Raw genomic sequence first — 22,821 nt, 5'->3', positions numbered from 1 at the left:
AACGCATCATTTTTTCTCATACTGTACATTTCTGCTAAACCTTTCATCCTCTGGCTCAAACGCTCTGATTTAGGTCCTGTTTCTTTAAAGCCCCCTTTTCGAAAAGCCCAGTCTGCTCTGATTGGCCTAGTCTGTTGTGATAGGTCAACTGCGTAGAAGTAGAAGTTAGTCATGTTTTGCTGGAATGGGTTTAGCTGAATTGTTTCACCCGAGATATGAACGGAGAACAGTGAGCAAGTTAGCCGTGGACTACCATGGATAGCGACCGTAACATTACAGCTTGTAATTATATAATTATATAAGACTATTGAGATCTAACATTTTGTTACACAGTTTAAGGTAAAAGCTGGCCCACAGCTGAATAGTAAACCCTTACCAAAATAATAACATTACATAGCAAGTTAGCCAAGCATTACTGTGGATTGCAGGCGTAAAATTACCGTTTGTAAAAATAAATCCATCTTCACACATGATTTCTATTCATGATGGTAATAACGACAAAGAATCTGCATAATTCTGCACAATTGTAGGTAAAGGTGGGCCTGCAGCTGATTAGCAAAACTATTGTAACACAGTAACATTAGCTAGCAGACTAGCAGAGGCCTACAGCTGTGCACTGGTGTAGTGTTGTCACGATACTAGAATTTCTAACTTCGATACGATACCTTGAAAAATATCGATATTCGATACCATTTTCGATACCACAGAGAAAAAAACTGCCACAATATTAAGAGGGTAGAACTGTCTAGAACATGACAATGAGGTATATTTTACATGAACAAAATGTCCTGAGGTATTGCACTTGTTCAAAAGCCTCTCAGATTGCCATACATTCAAAAAGCAATAAAGTGCAAGTAAATAAAAAGTGCAATCTTTTGTATTTCCAAGTCAAATCAAATCCAATCTCAATGTCAACAAATAGATACTTAAACGTCAAGGGGGTTGGTTGACTAGCTTTCATAAGGTCTCGCCTCCTCTCTGCGCGCTATGTATGTTGTGCGCTATCTATGTTATGCGTGCAGTATGTTCTGTCTCGCATGATGCGCTTATAGATTCCGGGAGATTTGAACTAAATTGCGGGCATCAGGGAGAAGCTATCAATATGCGGGAGACTCCCGGAACTTCCGGGACACTTGGGATGTCTGGCTTCATATCAAAAATATTTCCAGATAGCACTCCTGCTGTGTTCTTTATCAAACAAAACTGGTCGCTGAGCGCCGCATGCACTCGCCATCTTTACATTCACTTCACTTTTGCTATTTAACCAGAGCGAATGAGAGGAGTGCGAGTGTGTGTGGTGTTTGTCAACGCGCCTTTGGAGAGAAGTGAAAGTGACAGCTCAGCTAGTATCGATACTTAGGGAAATTAGTATTGGTACCGTTCAGATATTTCAGTATCGATATTTATCGAAATATCGATATTTTTGACAACACTACACTGGTGTATACCGTAGCAACAACACAAAACTCCACATTTGAACTCTCTCTTGCAGATAAATCCACAAATAATCAAGCATCCTTACAGGTCGTGATCCTGAAGTGCCAGATTGTCCCAACAAAGTGGGAACTGCACCATCGTTCAGGGGTAACCAACTTTAAAATCCAGCATTGGTTGTGGTTGTACTGCTAAATAATTAAAATACATTTTAACAACTGATTCTTCAATTTGTCTGCCTTTTGGAAGTCCAAACAAAGAGATTTTGCTTTTGCAGTGTAGAAAACGGTGTCTTCTCGACATGCCAACAACACTAACCCAACTCATCCTTAGGCGGGCATTGTGCAGATGTTATGTTCATCTTTATATACTTGCCTTCTCACAACACTTCATGAAATATTGTCCAACGTTTCTGTATATCCATGCATTTAATTTCAGTTTTATCTCTTTGGTACCGTGCAATGCTTTGTTTAGCCTACGTGTTTCCAGTCTGAATGGTAGCAGAGACGCATGCGTTTGATGACTAAATCGAATACTACTACACATGGAAAAGAGATGCGATCCGTTATCTGATTTGTTCTTGATCAGATCTCTGTGATTGCATTGTTAATGCCAAGTGCAAACAGGGTCCTAGTGAATGATGACTCCTGAATATATTTAGTAAATTTCCCTTAAACAGAACAACTGTTAATTTAAAATGCATTTTTCTGCTAAAAGTGAATTTTGTTGTTTTTAGGATTATACGCACATATATATGGTCGCAAAGCTAACGGATATGTGCTCAAAGCCATAGAACTCCCATTTTGAATTCTGTTATGTAATGTTTGTTTATATTATTAATAAATGTTATTTTAAAGTGTTACTAATTATCCCCTTTTAATTGTGGTCCACATTTTTTCACCGTAAATAAACACATATTGAAAAAGTTGGAAGAAACTGTTATTTTCCTAAAGGTCTGCTTCCTTGAATTTCAGATAGTGCTGTTTTTTTATTTCTGTGTAGTGTGTTTGTGCCAGAATAGCACTGTCATGAGCATATTGTGCCATCTGTCTTGCTATACTTGTATGCGTATGGGTTTGTGTATTTATTTGTGAGCTGCAATTTCAAACAGTCTTTGAAGACATTCTTTGCCACAATAATGGAACAAAGTACATTTATGGCTGTTTGCCTGTGCGTTAATCTTGTGAATCAGGAACAAGCTTCAGTGTTCTGCACAGGGACCCCCCCCCCCACCCCCCGTCACTGGAGACTGTCGGCACGGCAACAGTGGAAGCAGCCTTGCTTTGTGCCTGAGAGCTTCTGCTGACATTAAGTATTTTTCTCAGGAGCGCTGTTGCTTAGCAACAAGATGTAATGGAAAGGAGGGGATTAAAGTTTATATTATATACTTATGCATTAAAAACGATCACATTGTTTTCTCTAAAAAACAAAGGTATTTTTTTTTTTTGGTCTATTATTTTCATAATTGCGCACCCACTGATGCTGTCAGTAGGACATTATGGCATTTGACAGCATGTCAGCCCTACCTGTGGATCGTTACCATGTTGTTGGCCGTGGAACATTCCAGAGTTTCCATGATGCTTAAATGTAAACAAGGCCCCTGTGCACAGCTGGCCTTGCGTGGAACTTTTACCACATGGGCTCGGCTGGCTTAGACCTGTGCCACACTAACTCTCTGTTATGCAGTGTTTGTTCTGTTGTATTGTCCTTAGTAAGCTGGTTGAAAGGCCTGTAGTAATGAGAGAAACAGCTGTGATATGGGAAGAAATGAGAGCGAACACAGTGAAAATGAGAACAGAAAACTCTTCGAATAAATTAGGATAATACACCCTTCAGTGTTTCACGTTCAAATGTTCAAGCATCAAATCTGTGTCTTACAAACAACATTGTTTAAGGGTGAATTGTGCAAAAGTTAAAAAATCAAAAGTTTTATTAGGACATGACTTTCATCACAATTAAACACTTCTGAAATTTCCGCCAAACATTGTTTTTTTTAGGGCTGGGAAATTTCTGTAAGTAATATTTTTTGTTTAAGGCGTAAATTATTATAATTTTTTTACTTCCTGAAACTTCACGTGATAGGACAAAGGTGTTCCTAGTTGTTCCTGGTGGGCTACTCAGCCTTACAGGCTCCGATTAGGGTTGGGTGTGGGTTTAGCGCATCTGCTGCCTGCCAGGAACAAACCCAGGCACTTTTGTACAATGAGTGCAAAGATTGATACCTGTAAAGAAATTGGCTAATAACTCTATCAGCAAAAAATAAAAAGCAATAAATAAATATACAAATTGAACTTTTTAATGTACATATTTAAATGATTTAAATACAGTAAATTATGACTAACCAATTTCTTGCAAGGTCTTCGAGACGAATAATAAAGTACATTTATAATCTTGATTTATCATAGAAAACTGTGTGATTAACTAGTTAAATATTTTAATCAATTCACAGCCCTAATTTTTTTGATTTTGGGGTAAAACATGACCTGGGTTAAAGGAGATTTACAGAAAGAAATGCTTGCTTAGGTTATGTAGTGATTCAGAGCCCCTCTATTTGTGTGTATGCGCAAGAATGCTCAAGCTCAAGCAGAAGTTGATTGACGGGACAGGTGGTGTCAAGCATTAACAGGTGGGAGAGTCAGGTGGGTATAAAGGGATCTATTGGTCGACCAATTGGCCCATATGCAGATTTTTTTAATAAACCAACCTCACACAACTTCAGCAGATTCAGCATCCTGTGGAACGCTCACATATATTCCTTTGAAGCACGTATTCTAACAGTCTATCCTCAACAGTTCCCTGTAACCTTTCTAATGATAAAAGGCAAATATTAATAAAACTTCTATTATATACCATCTGCAAATATGCAGATATCTAGTTTAAAAATATGTAATTTACGAACCTCCAGCCTTTTCTTCCTGTTGAGTGCTCATCTAATATCTTCCTCTAAAGTGTGTATTCCATAAGCCAGAATCAAAAACTTCAGGATAAAAAATTCCTCTGAATCACAAATCATGACAGTCAGTCTATGACAAACCAAGCAGGCGATCCAGGCCATTTAAACTGTCAGGAGATTGCAGCTCGTGCTGGTGAGTGCAACATAAAAATAAACAAGCTTCACATGTGCTATAAGTAAATGTCTTATTCACTATGCACTGTATGTGCGATTGATTTGATTCAGTATTTTTTGAGAAAATACTTTTTTATTAATTTAATATATGCAGTGTGTTTTAACAGACAAACACTTTTTATTAAATCGTGCCTTGTGCTGATTGGCTCAAACAACATCTCTAACATTTACTGCATTTTTTCCTATGGATTGAAACATTACCATAGCCACACCTATGCAAGGATTGTCTTGCCTTATGATTAACAGTTATAAGCACAGAATGTGATGCCTGCTCAGCACATCACTTAATTTGCCTTGGAGTGAAATATATGGGAGTATCACAACACACATCACCAGTTTCTAGAAAGTTATCTGATATTCCCTGTTGCACTTTACTACTGTAGGTTTCCTTTGCCCTCAGCCTGACCACGTGTCATAAAGTAATCATTTTCACGAAGTTTGATTGTCTGTTGTTTGTGAAAAGATAAATCTATTAGTGCAATTACACAGATTTGTATGTATTGACAGAGGTCTTGTTATTTCAGAGCCCATCGTGAGGAATGGCCGGCCACCCTCTTCCCACAGCATGCACTCGTTCTTGCACCAGTACACAGGCTCCTTTAAGAAGCCACCTCTGCGTCGGCCACACAGTGTCATCGGGGGCAGCCTAGGGTCCTTCATGGCAATGCCCCGAAATGGCAGTCGTCTCGGTGAGTGACCAATTTCTACATGTTTAGAGGTTCCATTTAAAATCACCATTAAATGTCTTTTCACACCGTCAGATTTTTCTGTGAAAAAAAAAAAAAAAAAAAGATTTCCAGGGTGATATTTTTGTACATTTTTATGTTTGTGTAATATAAAACAAAATTAAAGCATTAAAAAAAATGCTTTGTGTTAGCGCAACAATTTCACAAATATAACTAAGTGCTTCCCCATGTGCTGCTTCATACACAGTACGAAATGGGCTACTACAATATTCCATTGTTTTAAAGGTTTTTTTTATTATTTCTACAGAAAATGTGTCACACGCAATCTGATGAGGTTGATCTCACGCAACCCAAATAGTCTTTTCCTGCCCCTAGCAAATTAAATTTTCAACAAAACAAAACCAACACATTTTTGTGAAAAATTGTCAATATGTAAACCTATAAAAAAAAAAAATCATGTCTATGCTCCATCTGAAGACAATCCTAAAGAAAAATGTCTCAAGCAGCCTGCTGAACAATCAATCAATCAATCAATCAATCAATAAATAAAGTACAATAAAAACAATAATTTGACCAGTGAAAATATGTATTTTAACTTGATATTTAGCTTTTGTGTTTACTGTCATGTTTTGATTTTCTTTAGGGGTTTGTGGGTCAGATCCTTTCCAACCCTACCGACACAAAATGTGCAATGTGTAGTGAAAATATTAATAATTTACATATACAGTATCTCACAAAAGTGAGTACACCCCTCACATTTTTGTTCTGGATCATGCTCTGCTTCAGTATGACATGGAAACTCACCTGGTTTCCACCACACACCCTTGACACCATCTGAACCAAATAAGTTTATCTTGGTTTCATCAGACAGCAGGACATGCTTGCCTTCAGCAAACTGTTTGCAGGCTTTCTTGTGCATCATCTTTAGAAGAGGCTTCCTTCTGGGACGACAGCCATGTGCCGACCAATTTGATGCAGTGTGCGGTGTATGGTCTGTGCACTGACAGGCTGACCCCCAATCTTCTTATAGCCTAGGCCATCTTTATGTAGAGCAACGATTCTTTTTTCCGGATCCTCAGAGAGTTTTTTGCCATGAGGTGCCATGTTGAACTTCCAGTGACCAGTTTGAGGGAGTGTGAGAGCGATGACACCAAATTTAACACACCTGCTCCCTATTCACACCTGAGACCTTGTAACACTAACGAGTCACATGACATCGAGGAGGGAAAATGGCTAATTGGGCCCAATTTGGACATTTTCACTTAGGGGTGTACTCACTTTTGTTGCCAGCGGTTTAGACTTTAATGGCTGTGTGTTGAGTTATTTTGAGGGGACAGCAAATTTAAACTGTTATACAAGCTGTACACTCACTACTTTAAATTGTATCAAAGTATAATTTCTTCAGTGTTGTCACATGAAGTTATAATCAAATATTTACAAAAATGTGAGGGGTGTACTCACTTTTGTAAGATACTGTATGTTCTAACTGTTGGGTTCCTTAAGGTGGCACATTTTTTGGGAACATGATATTGATGGAAAATGGTATACATGACTCTTATGAATGAGTCAGATTGTACACCAATCTCAATCCTACATTTTCCAAGACCACACCCACTTTCAGTTCACACATTAGTTGCTTCTGTGTGATTGTCAGCAAGCCTATCTTCTACTGACATTCAAACTACACAAAACACATGAAATTAACAAATGTCACGTTAAGAAAAAAAGTCTACAGGATCTTGGTATGTGATGAATCTGGGCCATTCAACCTTATCTCCATGTTGTCATAGGAGCAGTCATGTCTAACCGTAGTGTGCAAGCGTGTAAGTGAGTGTGGGTGTTTTCTCTCTCTCTCTCACACACACACACACTCTGGCAGGATGTGAGTCAGAAGAAGGCTAGTGGGAGGTGACCGAGCAAGAAGTGTGTGTCACAGAGTCATTCTGTTGCTTTGTGTGTGTGTGTGTGTGTGTGTGTGTGTTCATGCTTGGTGGTTTCCATGCGTGAAGATCTTATTTACCAGCACAACAGACACGAGTCCAGACGTGTCAGTTTCCCATACCCACATTCTTATCCAGTGTCACAAAGCAAATGTGTGTTCATTTGGCATGGACTCTGCTATTTGTAAGCTGCGATGTACACTATTCCAAAACCTAGTGAGCTGTCTCCGAAGGCAGCACTTTAGGACCATAGGCGTGCTCCTGACACGAATGATGTTCCAAAAGGTCTTTAATCTTAATTATGCTGCTTCCTAAGGGATCTCGTTTTGGCCAAATTCTAAGGTACCATTGGATGCGTCTTTACCCGTATAGGTGATCCCAGAATGCACCGTGATGAGCTTGTTGGAAAAATAAAAGATGAAATATGAAGCAGGAGAACTTTTTATTATAAATGTAATCCACTCAAAACTAAGTAGTATGGTTAACAATAATTAAATACGACAAAAAACTGACTATTTTACCCAAAATGTGTGTGTGCTCTACATATTTATGTATTAAATTGAAATCAGTTGCAAGTCGAGTGTCCTGTGTGCTGTGTGTTAGTAGCGCTATTTGAATGACATGAGGAATTGCTACCTATGGAGAGTGTTCCAAATCGTGCTGGTATGAGGTTCCATTTCTGTTAGGATGCGGCCATAGAACACAGACAAGTTTTTAAACAGTTTAGACCTACTCGAGTTTAGACTTTTTATCTAAATACTTATGCTTAAATTAGTTTTGTAGATATATAATTATAGACATATATTTTGTGTCCAAGAATGAATTTCTTGACAATGTAATATTTAAAAAAAGTAAATAAATGGATGAGTTGGAGCAGATAGTGAAGGAATGTGTCCAAATTTTGACTGGAACTGTAAATCTGGTTGATAAATGTCTTGCATTCCCTCGCTTGAACAGGATACATTCCGGATTACAGTGATGTCAGGCAGCTCTGCAAGTTTACAGTCTGGAGTTTATTAAAGTCTGACCCACTTTTGTTCCTGCAAGATTTTTCCGTGCCTCACTTTCTTTTTTTGAAAAGTAGAACACTGCGCATTCTAGAAGTTCAGCACATCAAATGCAAAAGACTGGAGGGTGGAGGAGAGCAGAAGACAGAGCAGGGGTTAGGCAGACAAGATGACGGATGTCAAAATTAGAAGACAGAGACTGAGGTTGTCTCTGGCATGATGGGCAATGAAAGAGCACGGTGCTTGTTATGTTGAAAGAGTGAGAGGAAGTAGAGACAGATAAAAGAATGGAAATAGAGGGTGATCTGACAGAGCGACTCCTTACCTTGCAGTATGTCAGAAAATAAGTAGGGCACAACACCTATGACCGCACACACTTTCACACTTCCACACACATTTTCAAACCTTCTCACTGTTTCAAAGACTTTATCATTGTGACAGGGAGCAGAAATGGGGCAGCAGAGGTTACTAGTTCAATAGCTGTTTCAAGAAACTGAATCTCCCTTCTCGTCTCACATAAACTCCTGCTCTCTATGAGTGAATCTTACAAAGAAATAGGCAGGCTCTGTTACTCCAAAATCAAAAGGCAAAAATTACCAATTATATTTGCTTAAAGAAAATGAAGGCTGTTTTAGGAACAAAACAATTCTCCCGAACACTCCACTCTCTTTGGTCGGACATAGAGATAGTCCCACCCAAAACTCACACCATTTGTTGATACATTTCCACATACACAAATTAAACTATACATTAGCATACCTTCTGTATAATTGTCTGTTAAAAAGAATATACAAATTGTTGTAAATGTGTAAACATAGAAAGTGCTTTAATACATTATTAATAAATAACAGTAATGCTTTGGTCCATTTAAACAAAAAAAGTTTAAACACACACACACACACACACACACACACACACACTAACTGTAATACTTTGGTTTATGTAAAACAAAAAAAACATATCTCTGCATTCAAATTGGGGATCATAGAATGTGTTTTATTATTGACAAAATACTTAAAATTACATGGAAATAATGTTAAAATGCAAATAAGGGTATGAGTACTGTTTTTGTTTTAATTATACAAAAACATTAATACTTTGGCCCATTAAAAAATAGTAGAATATTAATATAAAAACAATTACTTAAAATGTTATTAAAATAATCATGTACTTTTTTTTTTTTTATTATTATTAATGTTTTGTAATATATTACCATGTTTAATGCATTGGTCCATTTATAAAAAAATTGCATATAAATCTGGGATTGTAATATCAAAAATATTTTTTAATGGTCGTAAAAATAAGTTTCCTTTTTCTTTATGCAAAATATATTTTTTACATTTAGATTTTGATTTAGGGTCAGATAGTTTACCCCTATCCTCCTCTTTCCCTCTTGTCTGATGACATCAAAGGAGAGAGACAGCTGTGTTTTTTAATGGAAGGCCCTCAGGTTAGGTGTTCTTTTCTGCCTCTTTTCTGATAAGAGGGGACTGATATGTGACCCTTGGTGGAATCTGTATTATGAGGGAAGGAAAGTGGGGGCCGTGTTGCAGCAAACAGCCTGCCATAAAACTTCAGTCACAATCACACCTTTAGACTCTTGTTGACTAGTTTCCAGCTCTATGTATGGGAATATCCATCTTTTTTCTTCCAGAACAGATTTTATATAGCATTGCTTTTAGTCTGCCTCTTTTCCGAGTACTAAAAGACTGTACATAAAAACACATGTACATGAACACGTGTTGAGTGGATCGGACTCTTAATTCCTGGCCGCCGCTTTTCAATTTGCGTTTGTGCAATTTGTAAATGCCGATTACATCATAACTTTGCCCATTGGCTAGCTCCGATAAGCAGGATCATACTTTTATGTAATAAAGATAAGTTGAGGACACCGTTCAGTGCACACACAATCGCTTACAAAAAAAAAAAAGTCTTTTTTTTTTTTTTATTCTGAGTTGTCCATGTTTATTCCTCTGGAAATTGTGGCATAGATGAATGTGAGTTCTGTGTGTGTTTCCATGTCATGTTCAAGTGTTTTTCATGATAAATGCGGCTGTTGAATATGATGAACTGCTGGAGAATTATTAACAGAGGTGCATCCTCTTATGCTGTACACCACTGTATGTACACAGGTGTGTGTGTTTAAAGAAACGATGGTGAATAATGTCTTACACATAATCTTGCTGTTCATCCCAAGATACCTGCATTAAAATGTATGAATAAAGTCCAGAGGCATCTGTAGCATTGTATTCATTAGTCATCACCTCAGCAGTTCTGCGAATTTGCCATTATTCCTCCTCGTTCAAAATTTTAAACCAGCTGGCACGTGACCAAGGTATTTGGGGTAAGGAATGTTTTTCTTTTTTCTTTTCTTTTTTTTTTTTTTTTTTTAGGAAAACAGCCGAAAATACACTTTTTCATCTCTGTGTTATCTGCATTGACTGCAAGTTTGTTGATATTCTTGAAGGGGCGGGGTTAAAACTGAGTACCACCTGTATACATCAGTCATTTCCCCGGAAGAGCAAGTCATGATGTATTGATTAAAGATTACAAGGTCAAAAAACAACAACTATAAAATAACAATATGCATGGATGAATCTATCATAATAAGACCAGTAACATGCATTAATCAAATAAATAGGGTCAATTTTGATTTCATGGCGACTTAAAAGTTGCATGTAAAATGTATTATTTTGTTATTGTATTTAAAGAAATTTTCATTGTACAATACATTTTAAGCTCAATCAGAAGCATGTATATCACAATGTTGAATGGGACCGGTCTTTTAATATAAAAAATCACACTGTTTATAAAATATAGCCACAAGACTTCAACATCACACATGTTAACATGAATTTAGCGTGATAAAATCACTCACAGGGTTTACCAGTATTGCTTTGTCATGGCAAATGCTTGAAATATTGAATATAACTTAACATAGATAAGACTAGTGATACTCTAGTCCTCTTTAAATGTGAATAAAGGGGATGACAAAAGGTTCTGTACTGTCAAAACACAACTTTATGATTTGATAATATGCCCTTTGTCTGTCTTAATATATACTAAAAAGTATTACATTTCCCATCACTTGCAAAGTATATGCGTTAAGCCACAACAATCAAGCTTACTAATAAAACCTTTTAGAAAATCTCAGCATAACTCAGCTGTTAGAGGGGTAGTAGCTGCCTTCCCTTAGACCTCTGCAATCTCACAACACGTATTGTATTAGTTTCCTAACATTACCATCCTCTTTCCCAGACATTGTTCATGAGAATCTGAAGATGGGTTCTGATGGAGAGAGCGATCAGGCCTCAGGGACGTCCTCTGATGAAATTCAGTCTCCCACTGGTGTGTGTCTCCGAACCAGAACACACCGCCGCATATCCATGGAGGTAAGACAACTGTGTGTCCATAAATAAATCACCACCACAAACTTGCCGCATGTGCACTTATTTTAAGGCAACAGAAACCATGTGTGTGGATGTGTGGTACCCTGAAAGCTTCATATTGGGCTGTGATGTGTCACTACTGAAAGCTTTACTCTTAGCTTTGGGTAGGCGGAGGGATTCCTCTTTTTTTTTCTTTTTCTTTGATTTCAGTTCTCTCCTCTTTTTCTCCTACGTCCTGTTACTAGCTTCTGTCTTCCTCTTCCTCCGCATTGATTCTTTAATTAGACATCTTAAGAAATGTGGAGGTTTGTGGGCAATGGTATAAAGCATCAGGGTTTGCTTCGTGACTAGATTTTAAGTTGATATCAAATAGCGATCCAATACAATACATAACGTAATGCATATCTACTGTGGTCTGGATAATTTTTTCTATTACCTAGAAAGTTTTGTTCATTGATTTGAGGATGATGACATTTCTGCAACCTATCTATGTTGGAATCTGCCAACGTTTCTTGCATCAACCAAATGCCATTCATGTCACACTCTGCAGTCTTGCTACATAAGGCCTTTAAAGCCTTTTATTCTGGGGTTTTAATTGCAAACCTCAGTCTGTTAAACTAGTTATTTGACCTTTTTGGTTCTCGCTCTCTTTCTTTGATGTTCTTTTGCCCCCTGCTTCATGAATGAGGTTACTGCAGCTACACTGACAAGGCACATCAGTTGAAGTCAGAAGATTACATACACTAAGGTTGAAGTCATTAAAACAATTTTTTGAACCACTCCACAGATTTCATATTAGCAAGCTATAGTTTTGGCAAGTCTTTTAGGACATCTACTTTGTGTATGAGACAAGTAATTATTCCAACAATTGTTTACAGACCGATTGTGTCACTTTGAATTGACTATATCACAATTTGAGTGGGTCAGAAGTTTACATACTCAAAGTTAACTGCCTTTAAGCACATTGGAAAATTCCAGAAAATGATGTCAAACCTTTAGGAAATTACCAATTAGCTTCAGATAGTATAATTGGAGTCAATTGAAGGTGTACTTGTGGATGTATATTAAGGCCTACCTTCAAACTCGGTGCCTCTTTGCTTGGCATCATGAAGAAATCAAAAGAAATCATCAAAAAATCGTGGACCTCCTTATGTCTGGTTCATCCTTGGGAGCAATTTCCAAATGCCTGAAGGTACCACATTTATCTGTACAAACAATAGTATGCAAGTATAAACACCATGGTACCATGCAGCCATCATAACACTCAGGAAGGAGACGCATTCTGTCTCTTATAGATGAATGTAGTTTGGTGCGAAAAGTGCAAATCAATCCTAGAACAACAGCAAAGGACCTTGTGAAGATGTTGGAGTAAACCGGTAATCTTTATCCACAGTAAAACAAAGGCAAATTTTGCGGATATATTTAAGCAACATCTCAAGACATCAGCTAGGAAGTTAAAGCTTGGTCACAAATGGGTCTTCCAAATGGACATTGATCCCAAGCATACCTCCAAATTTGTGGCAAAATGGCTTAAGGACAACAAAGTCAAGGTATTGGAGTGGCAACAATAAAGCCCTGACCTCAATCTGATTTTGTGGGCAGAACTGAAAAAGCCTGTGCATGTAAGGAGGCCTACAAACCTGATTCAGTTACACCAGTTCTGTCTGGAGGAATGGGCCAAAATTCCAGGAACTTTTTGTGAGAAGCTTGTGGAAGGCTACCCAAAATGTTTGACCCAAGTTAAGTTAAACCATTTAAAGGCAATCCTTCCAAATACTAACAAAGTGTATGTAAACTTCTGACCCACTGGGAATGTGATGAAAGAATTAAAAGCTGAAATTAATAATTCTCTCTACTATTATTCTGACATTTCACATTCTTAAAATAAAGTAGTGATCCTAACTGACCTAAGACAGGGAATGTTTTCTAAAACTGAGTTTAAAGGTTTTTGGTTAAGGTATATGTAATCTTCTGACTTCAGCTGTTGTGTATTCAATCAATATACTGTATTTCTCAATTTTAATGTATTTGCTCAGAAATGGCTTAAAGGGATTTATGATAAAAATGATAAAACCATAAAAAACAAAAACACCTCAAAATAAAGACTTTTCCACTCCATTTTTCACAAAATAAGCAAAATAAAGATTTGAATCACTTTAATGTTTTTGCACCAATATAACAATACATAATAATAAATGTCAACATGTACCTACTCATGATTTAACTGAAACATTTTAATACTTGACAAATACCATACAGGGACATTTGAATGACACAAATTAAACTGATTCATATAAATGAACCAAACTTCCTAATTATTTTACTTCAGTTTAAATCAAAGACACCATTTCTTTCTGTCTATCTGTCTGTCTATCATTCCATCTATTCATCAATCCATCTATCGTTCTGTGTATCACCATGTATCTTTCAATGTATCGCTCTATCGTTCTATGTATCTATCTATTGTTCTATTGTTCTGTATATCTGTCCATCTATTTGATTTTGGAAGAAATTTTACATTTGGAAAATAATAGGTCAAAAATAAAGTGAAGTAAAATCATTGTAATATTGACAATGTTGGTTAATGTTATATCACTAACTAAATTATTATATACAAGAATATCATAAATATTGTATATATTGTGCTAGTTCACAGATTCCATATAAATATCAAAATATGTTTTATCTCTGCAAGCCATTATACTCTAGGCATACCTTTTGGGCTGTCAGATGTTTGTAAGATATATTTGTGTGTTGTTTGAGACCGTTTTTATGCATTCACTGCATTCAATTTGTTTTCTACACAGATTGTTCTAGGTCCCATTGAATATCTTGAATGACTCCATACACATGGTACAGATACACAAGTACTGGACCGATGTGCTGACCAAAAAGAGAAGTTCATGCTTTAGTGTGTGTGTGTGGAGTAGAAAGACAAGAGAGGGAGGGAGAGAGAGAGAGATGTAAATGGAAGACATTCAGGGCATGATGGAGGGCTATTTATGGAAGTTTTGGACTGAGAAAGTGTTTATGTAGTTACGCTCTCTTATTTAACACACACACACTCTTCTTATAAATTAGACACACATGCTAAATGAAATTGGTCACCAAGCATCAATTATTAATTAGATTTCTGCTTTGATAAAATTGTGCTAATTTAGTCTCTTGTGACTGACTTGTTTGCGTATGTGTGTCTGATTTCTCAGGACCTGAATAAACGCCTGTCTTTGCCTGCTGATATTAGGATTCCTGATGGTTACCTGGAAAAGCTTCAGTTGAGCAGCCCACCGTTTGACCAACCCCTCAGCCGACGCTCACGCCGAGCCTCGCTGGTGAGTGTATGTGGGAGAGTTTAGAGAGAGGAGTGAGTTTTTGTTTACTTGTATAAACTCTCAGGTTATCTTTAATGATGTCTTTGTAAAGATGGAACTAGGTTTAAAATGCAACGTACCTCCAATGGCGGCCTACAAAAACATGTTTTTGTGTAGTTATTTCCTCTAAATTACATTCTTTATTACATAATACATGGCACATCTGCTTGTTATAATTAAAAGTCATCGCCATATGTCATGTTTTGGAATATGCTGTGCGTTTCTTTGTTTGTGCATATTAGGAGAAGAGCATAATGGGACATCTACCTAGCAACCACACTGCATAGCAACACAGCATGTAATTCTTGTTATACGGTTAATAAATCCTAGCTGGAGGTTGAATAAGGTTTATATAAACTATTCCCTCTGCCAGGGTTAAAACTTACAAGACTGGGTGGTTTTTAATGTTAAGAAAGCTAAATGTAAATAGAACAAGTGCTATTTAAAACACAGTGTGGTGTAGATCCATTTAAATAATTAGTTTACCTAAAAATTAAATGTTTGCTATCATTTACTCACCTTATGCTTTTTATATATATATATATATATATATATGTATATATATAAACATTTATGATTAATTTCTTTTAGGCAGAATGTTCATTCTGTACTTTTTATACAATTAAAGTATACAGTGACTAAGTGCTGTAGTGCTAAAAGTTGTGAGGGTAAGTAAATGATGAATTTTCTTTTGGGGGCGAACTATTCCTTCAGGTTCTACAGAGTAAATGATTATGTTTGTTCAAGTATATATTTTGATCTGCTATTGGTAATGAGTGTGCATTGCAAAGCAAGCTTTTCTTCTCAAACACACCATGGACTTATGCAGTTGCCCTGACCATGGCTGTGAAACCCAGTGTCACTACGTACATTGTGTCGTACTCTCAGTGGAGCACAAAGACACATACCATGTTCTTTGTCTGAAGGTTGCGTACACAGGGGTTTTGCATTTGAAAAGCCCCCTGCTTCAGTGTCTGGGTCTTCTTGGAATAATTAGCTGTCATCTGTCTATGTCGTCCCCCCTCCAGCCCTTGTGTGTGTGTAAAAGAGAGAGAGAGAGAGAGAGAAAATGGCTCTCTACTTAAATTAAGATTTTAGTGCCCCCTGGTGCAAATATGTGCTTGTATAATTTGTGTGATTGTGATTAATGGCTTTGTCTGAGAAATTATTTTGGCTACAAATATCATAGACAGTGAGCAACACTCTAAACACGTGTTCCTAACTGATAAGGTCTGTTGAACACATGCAGGCCTGTTCAGCATTAACCAGATTGCATTAATGAGACTCTCTCTCTCTCTCTCTCTGTTTACAGTCAGAAATCGGGTTTGGGAAACTGGAGACCTACATCAAACTGGACAAGTTGGGAGAGGTGAGTCCGTAAAAGATCTGAAGTTTCGTTCAGATGACATACTATGTGCTATTTTGTTTGCAATAGTAGTATGCAAGTTTTTTTTGTATCAAATTGGTCAAAATGTGCAGTGTGCAGACCAGAGCACACTGCATGAGATATTGTTTCCACTGTGTTATGCAATTAAATCTACCTCCCATTTCCATTTTTGTCAATTGAACTGGAAATTAAATCAACAGCTATTTTTAAGATGTCTTTCTTGACATAATCAGACTGTCAAACCGTAGGTGACAAATTAAAAATGCAATAAAGTCATCTGAAAAAAGATTAACATACTAAAGTTTGAAATGTTTACTTACTGTTTGTAAGAATGCAATATATACTGCACCTTGTGCTGTAAGTAATATGCAAGTAGCTAAAATCTCACCATGTATCTTGTTGCCCTTAAAGAAATATTCTGGCTTTAAAACAAGTTAAGCTCAATCGACAGCATTTGTGGCATAACCATGATTACTACAAAAATTACATTTGACTTGCCACTTGTTTTCCTAAAAACATCTGGGTTACATAGAGGCACTTATACTTGAAGTGAATGGGGGCCAATTTTTGAAAGTTAAAATACTCACTTTTTCAAAAGAATATCCACAAGATATAAACAACATGCATGTAAATATAATTTTAGTGTGATAAAATGACTCAACCTTTTTATGTGAAGTTATAACCAATTGTATACTTTGTTGCTGTGATGTAGTCAACAAACCCAAAAATGACCTTAGAAAGGACAATTGAAACAACTTTACAGCTCAAATGATACATGAGTTTTAACTGAAGAATTTACGTGCTTTTATAAAATTACAAGCTTCACATTTCTGCTTTAAACCCTCCAAACATTGGACAGACTCACTTACATTGTGCCTCACTATAACCTTGATTTTTCTTCTTTTTTTTTTTTTTTAAAGAAAGAGGGACAAGACAAAATTTTATTTTTGTGGTTATCAACATTATGCTACAAATGCTGTCGATTGAACTTAACTTGTATTGAACCTGGAATATTCCTTTAATCTGAAATAATTAAATCCTTTCTGTCGAAGATGGACATGAAAACACTTTCATTGCATTCATTAAAGAGATAGTTCACCCAAAAATGAAAATTCTCTCATCATTTACTCACCCCCATGCCATTCCAGATGTGAATGAATATCTTTCTTCTGCAGAACACAAATTAAGATTTTTAGAAGACTATTTCAGCTCTGATCCATACAATGCAAGTGAATGGTGACCAGAACTCTGAATCTTCAAAAATCACATAAAGACAGCATAAAAGTAATCCACAGGACTCCAGTGGTTTAATCCATGTCTACAGAAGCGATATGCTAGGTGTGGTTGAGAAACAGAACAAAATTAAGTCTTTTTTTTTTAACTATAAAGCCACACCTTCATTTTTACTTCTTGGTGATTCACATTCACTAGCTAGTGGTCTGGACTGGTCAAATGTGGAGATTTATTGTAAAATTTTTGGGTTTCTTATCCAGAACTATCATATTACTTCTGAAGACGTGGATTAAACCACTGGAGTCTTATGGATTACTTTCATGCTGCGTTTATGTGCTTTTTGGTGCTTGAAATTTCTGGCCATTATTCCCTTGCGTATTATGGATCTACAGAGCTAAGATATTCTAAAAATCTTCACTTGTGTTCTGCAGAAGAAAATAAATGAGAGAATTTTAATTTTTGGGTGAACTATTCCTTTCAAATCTACAGTAACTGTACTCATAATGGTATTGTAGGGGACATATGCCACTGTCTTCAAGGGGCGGAGCAAACTGACTGACAACCTCGTAGCTCTGAAAGAAATCCGATTGGAGCACGAAGAGGGAGCACCATGCACGGCTATTAGAGAGGGTAAGGGGAAAACTTTATATCTCTTTTTCATACCCCTCTGGATTCCAACATATAATGTTGATATTCCCTTGATAAACCAGTGAGTTTACACATTAGTTATTTTCTTGGTCTCTTCCTTGAACTCTCTCTTTTAGTATCATTACTGAAGGATTTAAAGCACGCCAACATCGTCACGCTTCATGACATCGTCCACACGGACAAATCCCTAACTCTCGTTTTTGAGTACCTGGTGAGAGAATTTCCCCTTTCTTGGTTTGTTCCACCCTGTTGCTTTTATTTCTTATTTGCATTTATTCATACATTTTCCTTTGTCTTCCCACAGGATAAAGATCTGAAGCAGTACATGGATGACTGTGGGAACATCATGAGTATGCACAATGTTAAGGTAAGTACCATATTTGTGTATAATATGTTGGTTGCCATTATTAAGCAATTTATTTGACACAGAACCACATACGAACAACAGTTCAGACAGCATAAATGTTTGGTTTGTTGCACTGCCATGCAAAAAGACCCATTGTATTTCTGGTTTTGTAACCTTGTAGTTCATGTGCGGTTGTAGATTTTCCTGTTCCAGATCTTGCGAGGGCTGGCGTACTGCCACAGACGGAAGGTTTTGCACAGGGACCTGAAGCCACAGAACCTGCTCATCAACGAGAGAGGAGAACTCAAACTGGCTGATTTTGGTATGCATGATGTCCAGGAAAATAATGTACAGTCAGCAGGGTCATAATTGCAAAACCGTAACAGGTCAATCCGTACTGTACATTATTCCTTTCGAAGAGCTTTAAATATTTACTGATTTGTTAGATACTTTAATGATGCACTGTTGTTGGTTAAAATATTTTTATAATACTGCTCTCCTTCCGACTGTATGTGTTTTTAGGTCTGGCGCGCGCCAAGTCTGTCCCCACTAAGACGTACTCTAACGAAGTGGTGACCTTATGGTACAGACCTCCTGATGTACTCCTGGGATCCTCAGAGTACTCCACACAGATTGACATGTGGTGAGTAACGTGCATTGCAGTAGGGGTCATTCAATATTCATCATTAAGAATCATTTAGATTCAACCCTCTGCCATATGATATGTCTGCAGATAATTTCTCTATTTCTTACCCTCTCTTCCTCTCTTTCAGGGGTGTTGGATGTATATTTTATGAAATGGCTGCAGGTCGGCCGCTGTTCCCCGGATCCACCGTTGAAGACGAGCTGCATCTAATCTTCAGATTACTGGGTAAGCAGAGACTATCATACATATGCACGACCAGCCCTCAAACTAAATGATTCAGTTCAGAGCATGCATGATGAAGTACACTTTCACTCCAGACACTCAACACACAAACTTTCTTGCAACAGTCTACAGATTTAGAAGTTCTTCTCACCTTATTCAAAAACTAACAGCAGTCATCTGAGTTGTGCCATGCTTGTTAACCACACACACACAGAGAGAGAGAGTAGGCTTTTGCATGGAAACTGTGAGATCATATGGTAGGTTACTGCAGTTCAGCTGAAATTCTGTCAGGTGACTCACCTGATGTGTACAACTGCTCATCCTTTCTATGGAAAGTTTTAAAAATAAAGTTGTATTTTCTCACAAGTTAATTTACTATAGTCAAATATATATAATAAATTGAAGGAATTAATTTTATGTCCTTCCGACAGTAATCAACAATCTGAATTTTAGGGAACCAAAAAACGTAAATCAATGATCAAATCGGTATCAGCCAATACAGTTATTTTTTTTGTTTAGCTGCAATTTAAAACTTGAAAACTTAACAAAAAAAACCCAAAAAAACACCAGAAAAAAAACTATGGATTTCTAATATCGGTCATTATAATAGTTGTTGGTGTTAACATAGGAATAAATAACAGCTATTGTTCAACATTTCTATATTGGTGCATCACAAGTAATATGGTAAAATACAACTGATATAAACAGTAGAATTTACATTAAAATGTTAAAGTACAGGAATTTTGTAGATAAACACTTTTTTTATTCCTTAGTGAACACCTACAATGTCTTGCGTTGTTTTAAAGAGTGTTTAGAGCTGTTAACAGTCTAGAAAGATTTAAGTCTGTTTCACAAAAGGTGCTAAAATGTTAATGGGTTTGAAAGTGTTTAATGTTTGTTTCGATTGGATCTGAAAACAGGTACACCTACAGAAGACAACTGGCCCGATATCTTGTCCATCGAAGAGTTCAAATCCTACAACTTCCCCAAATACAAGCCTCAGCCCTTCATCAATCATGCACCCAGGTACCTTTAATGTGTGTGTGTGTGTCAATCAAATCAAATCACTTTGTCACACTACCATGTACACAAGTGCAACAGTAGGTGAAAGTCTTGTGTGCAGTTCCGAGCAACATAGCAGTCATGACAGTGACGAGACATATACCAATTACAATAAACAACATACTTACACAAAACAATTTACATATCAAATGTACACATAATTACACAACACAATAATAATATACAATGTACAGTAAACAATACACACATTATAGAATACACATACAATAAAAAATATATATACATTAAAGGGGTCATATAATGCCATTTTTGTACAAGTTAATATGAATCTTTAGGGTCTAAATGAAAACTTTGTAATATACTTTTATTAAAAATTCTCATTAGTATTTTAAGAAAACACTAATTTTACCTGCTCAAAAACAGCTCCGTTTTCAGCACGCCGTTTCAGAGCATATGACTTTAAATGATAATGAGCTTTGGTCACCCCGCCCCTCCGTTCTGGAGTTATTCTCCGTATAACTGTTTTTTTGACATTACTTCTTAATCAGTAACATACAAGTAAACCAGGTGTAACTTAGTGTTACCATGTTAACTGTAACACCTGCGTACACAGTTTTTAATAACACAATAACCATAACGCGTTGTTCATTATAAACGTGGGATTATGAATTATATTGAGAACGTCGTAACGTTATGGAAAACATGCCGTAATGTACCCTGAGTGTAAACATTAGCCACATTCATTGTGAAGCGTGCAAGCGATTTGCAAAGATTAATATAAAGGTTAATAAAACATTACACTTACTTCTTCTGGAGGTGCAGAGGGAATATAAATAGTTGGTACCCAATCTTTTTTCAGCAGCAGCTTCTTAGCAAAACCAGCTTTATACTGACCCTCGTTTATAAAGCAGTCTGGTGAAAAATGATTAGCGCAAACATGAACGCATTGACGTTGCTCGTGGGGAATATTCCCATCGTAAACAAAACTCAGCCACTGCGTCTTCAGCGGTTCAGATTTAGGAACATCAAAATGACTGCTGTGTTCGTTATTACACCGAAGAACAGAACGCTCCAGTGTATCAACAATGATGACGGACTATGATTGACAGCTCGCTCACGAGCGAGGGCGGGTCTGTGTTGAAACACTGCTGTCAATCAACAATCCTGGGAGGGGCGTCCGACCGTGTGACGTCACACGGTCCAACGGCTCGATTTGAGGCAGGGGAAAATATATAAGGAGATTAAAACAAAAACACTGGATGGATTTTTATCATACTAGGATGGTTGTGTACAGGCACAGCCAACACACATTTCAGTACAATCAACTTGAAAAAGTGCATGTACCATTATATGACCCCTTTAAATGTATTTTGGAGAATATAATTATGACAGTTCAGTGTGAGATATAAGATTAATAGAGTGCAGGGCTGATTATTGATCATGAGAGAGCAAGTGTTCAAAAGTCTGATTGCTTGGGGGAAGAAGCTGTCATGTAGTCAGCTGGTGCGGGTCCTGATGCTGCGATACCGCCTGCCTGATGATAGCAGCCCATGACTCGGGTGGCTGGAGTCTCTGATGATCCTCCAAGCTTTTTTCACACACCGCCTGTTATATATGTCCTGGAGGGAGGGAAGCTCACCTCCGATGATGTGTTTGGCAGTTCGCACCACCCTTTGCAGGGTTTTGCGGTTGTGGGCGGTGCTATTGCCGTACCAGGCGGTGATGCAGCCAGTCAGGATGCTCTCTACAGTCCTGGTGTAGAAACGTGTGAGGATGTGGTGTTTCATTCCAAACTTCCTCAGCCGTCTCAGAAAGAAGAGGCGCTGGTGAGCCTTCTTCACAATGGCCTCAGTGTGGACGGACCATGTGAGTCCCTCAGTAATGTGGACACCGAGGAACTTGAAGCTGCTGACTCTCTCCACCGGTGCTCCATTAATGGCGATGGGGCTGTGTTCTCAGTCTTTCTTCCTGAAGTGGGCTGAGAACACAGCCCTGTGGGGCTCCAGTGATGAGGAGATGTTGCTGCCCATTCTAACCACCTGACGTCTGCCTGACAGGAAGTCCAGGATCCAGTTGCACAGCGAGTTGTTTAAGCCCAGAGCTTCACATCAAGCTTGGAGGGCACTATGGTGTTGAATGCTGAACTGTAGTCTACAAACAGCATTCTCACATATGTGTTCCATTTTTCCAGATGGGAGAGAGCAGTGTGCATTGTAGATGCAATGGCATCATCAGTGGAGCGGTTGTTGTGGCGGTAGGCAAACTGCAATGGTCCAGAGAGGTGGGCAGCACAGAGCAGATGTGATTTCTGATTAACCTCTCAAAGCATTTGCTGATGATGGGGGTCAGAGCAACAGGACAG

The 22,821-nt window shown here is 37.5% G+C and overlaps 1 protein-coding gene across 1 annotated transcript in view; it reads left to right on the top strand.

Annotated features, from left to right (window-relative positions):
* LOC127638888 (cyclin-dependent kinase 17-like) overlaps positions 1–22,821 on the top strand; it is a 62,689-nt gene that overhangs the window by 36,182 nt on the left and 3,686 nt on the right. The window contains exons 3-13 of the mRNA XM_052120615.1: positions 5,086–5,250; positions 11,453–11,586; positions 14,790–14,915; positions 16,267–16,323; positions 18,090–18,204; positions 18,339–18,433; positions 18,527–18,589; positions 18,767–18,890; positions 19,091–19,211; positions 19,342–19,439; positions 20,357–20,462. Coding sequence (XP_051976575.1) covers positions 5,086–5,250; positions 11,453–11,586; positions 14,790–14,915; positions 16,267–16,323; positions 18,090–18,204; positions 18,339–18,433; positions 18,527–18,589; positions 18,767–18,890; positions 19,091–19,211; positions 19,342–19,439; positions 20,357–20,462 — 1,204 coding nt within the window. The remainder of the gene's footprint in view (positions 1–5,085; positions 5,251–11,452; positions 11,587–14,789; positions 14,916–16,266; positions 16,324–18,089; positions 18,205–18,338; positions 18,434–18,526; positions 18,590–18,766; positions 18,891–19,090; positions 19,212–19,341; positions 19,440–20,356; positions 20,463–22,821) is intronic.

This window comes from Xyrauchen texanus, chromosome 47 (genome assembly GCF_025860055.1).
Source record: "Xyrauchen texanus isolate HMW12.3.18 chromosome 47, RBS_HiC_50CHRs, whole genome shotgun sequence".
Lineage (NCBI taxonomy): Eukaryota > Metazoa > Chordata > Actinopteri > Cypriniformes > Catostomidae > Xyrauchen > Xyrauchen texanus.
Note: the sequence above shows the minus strand (reverse complement) of the source record. Positions and strands in the feature narration are given on the sequence as shown.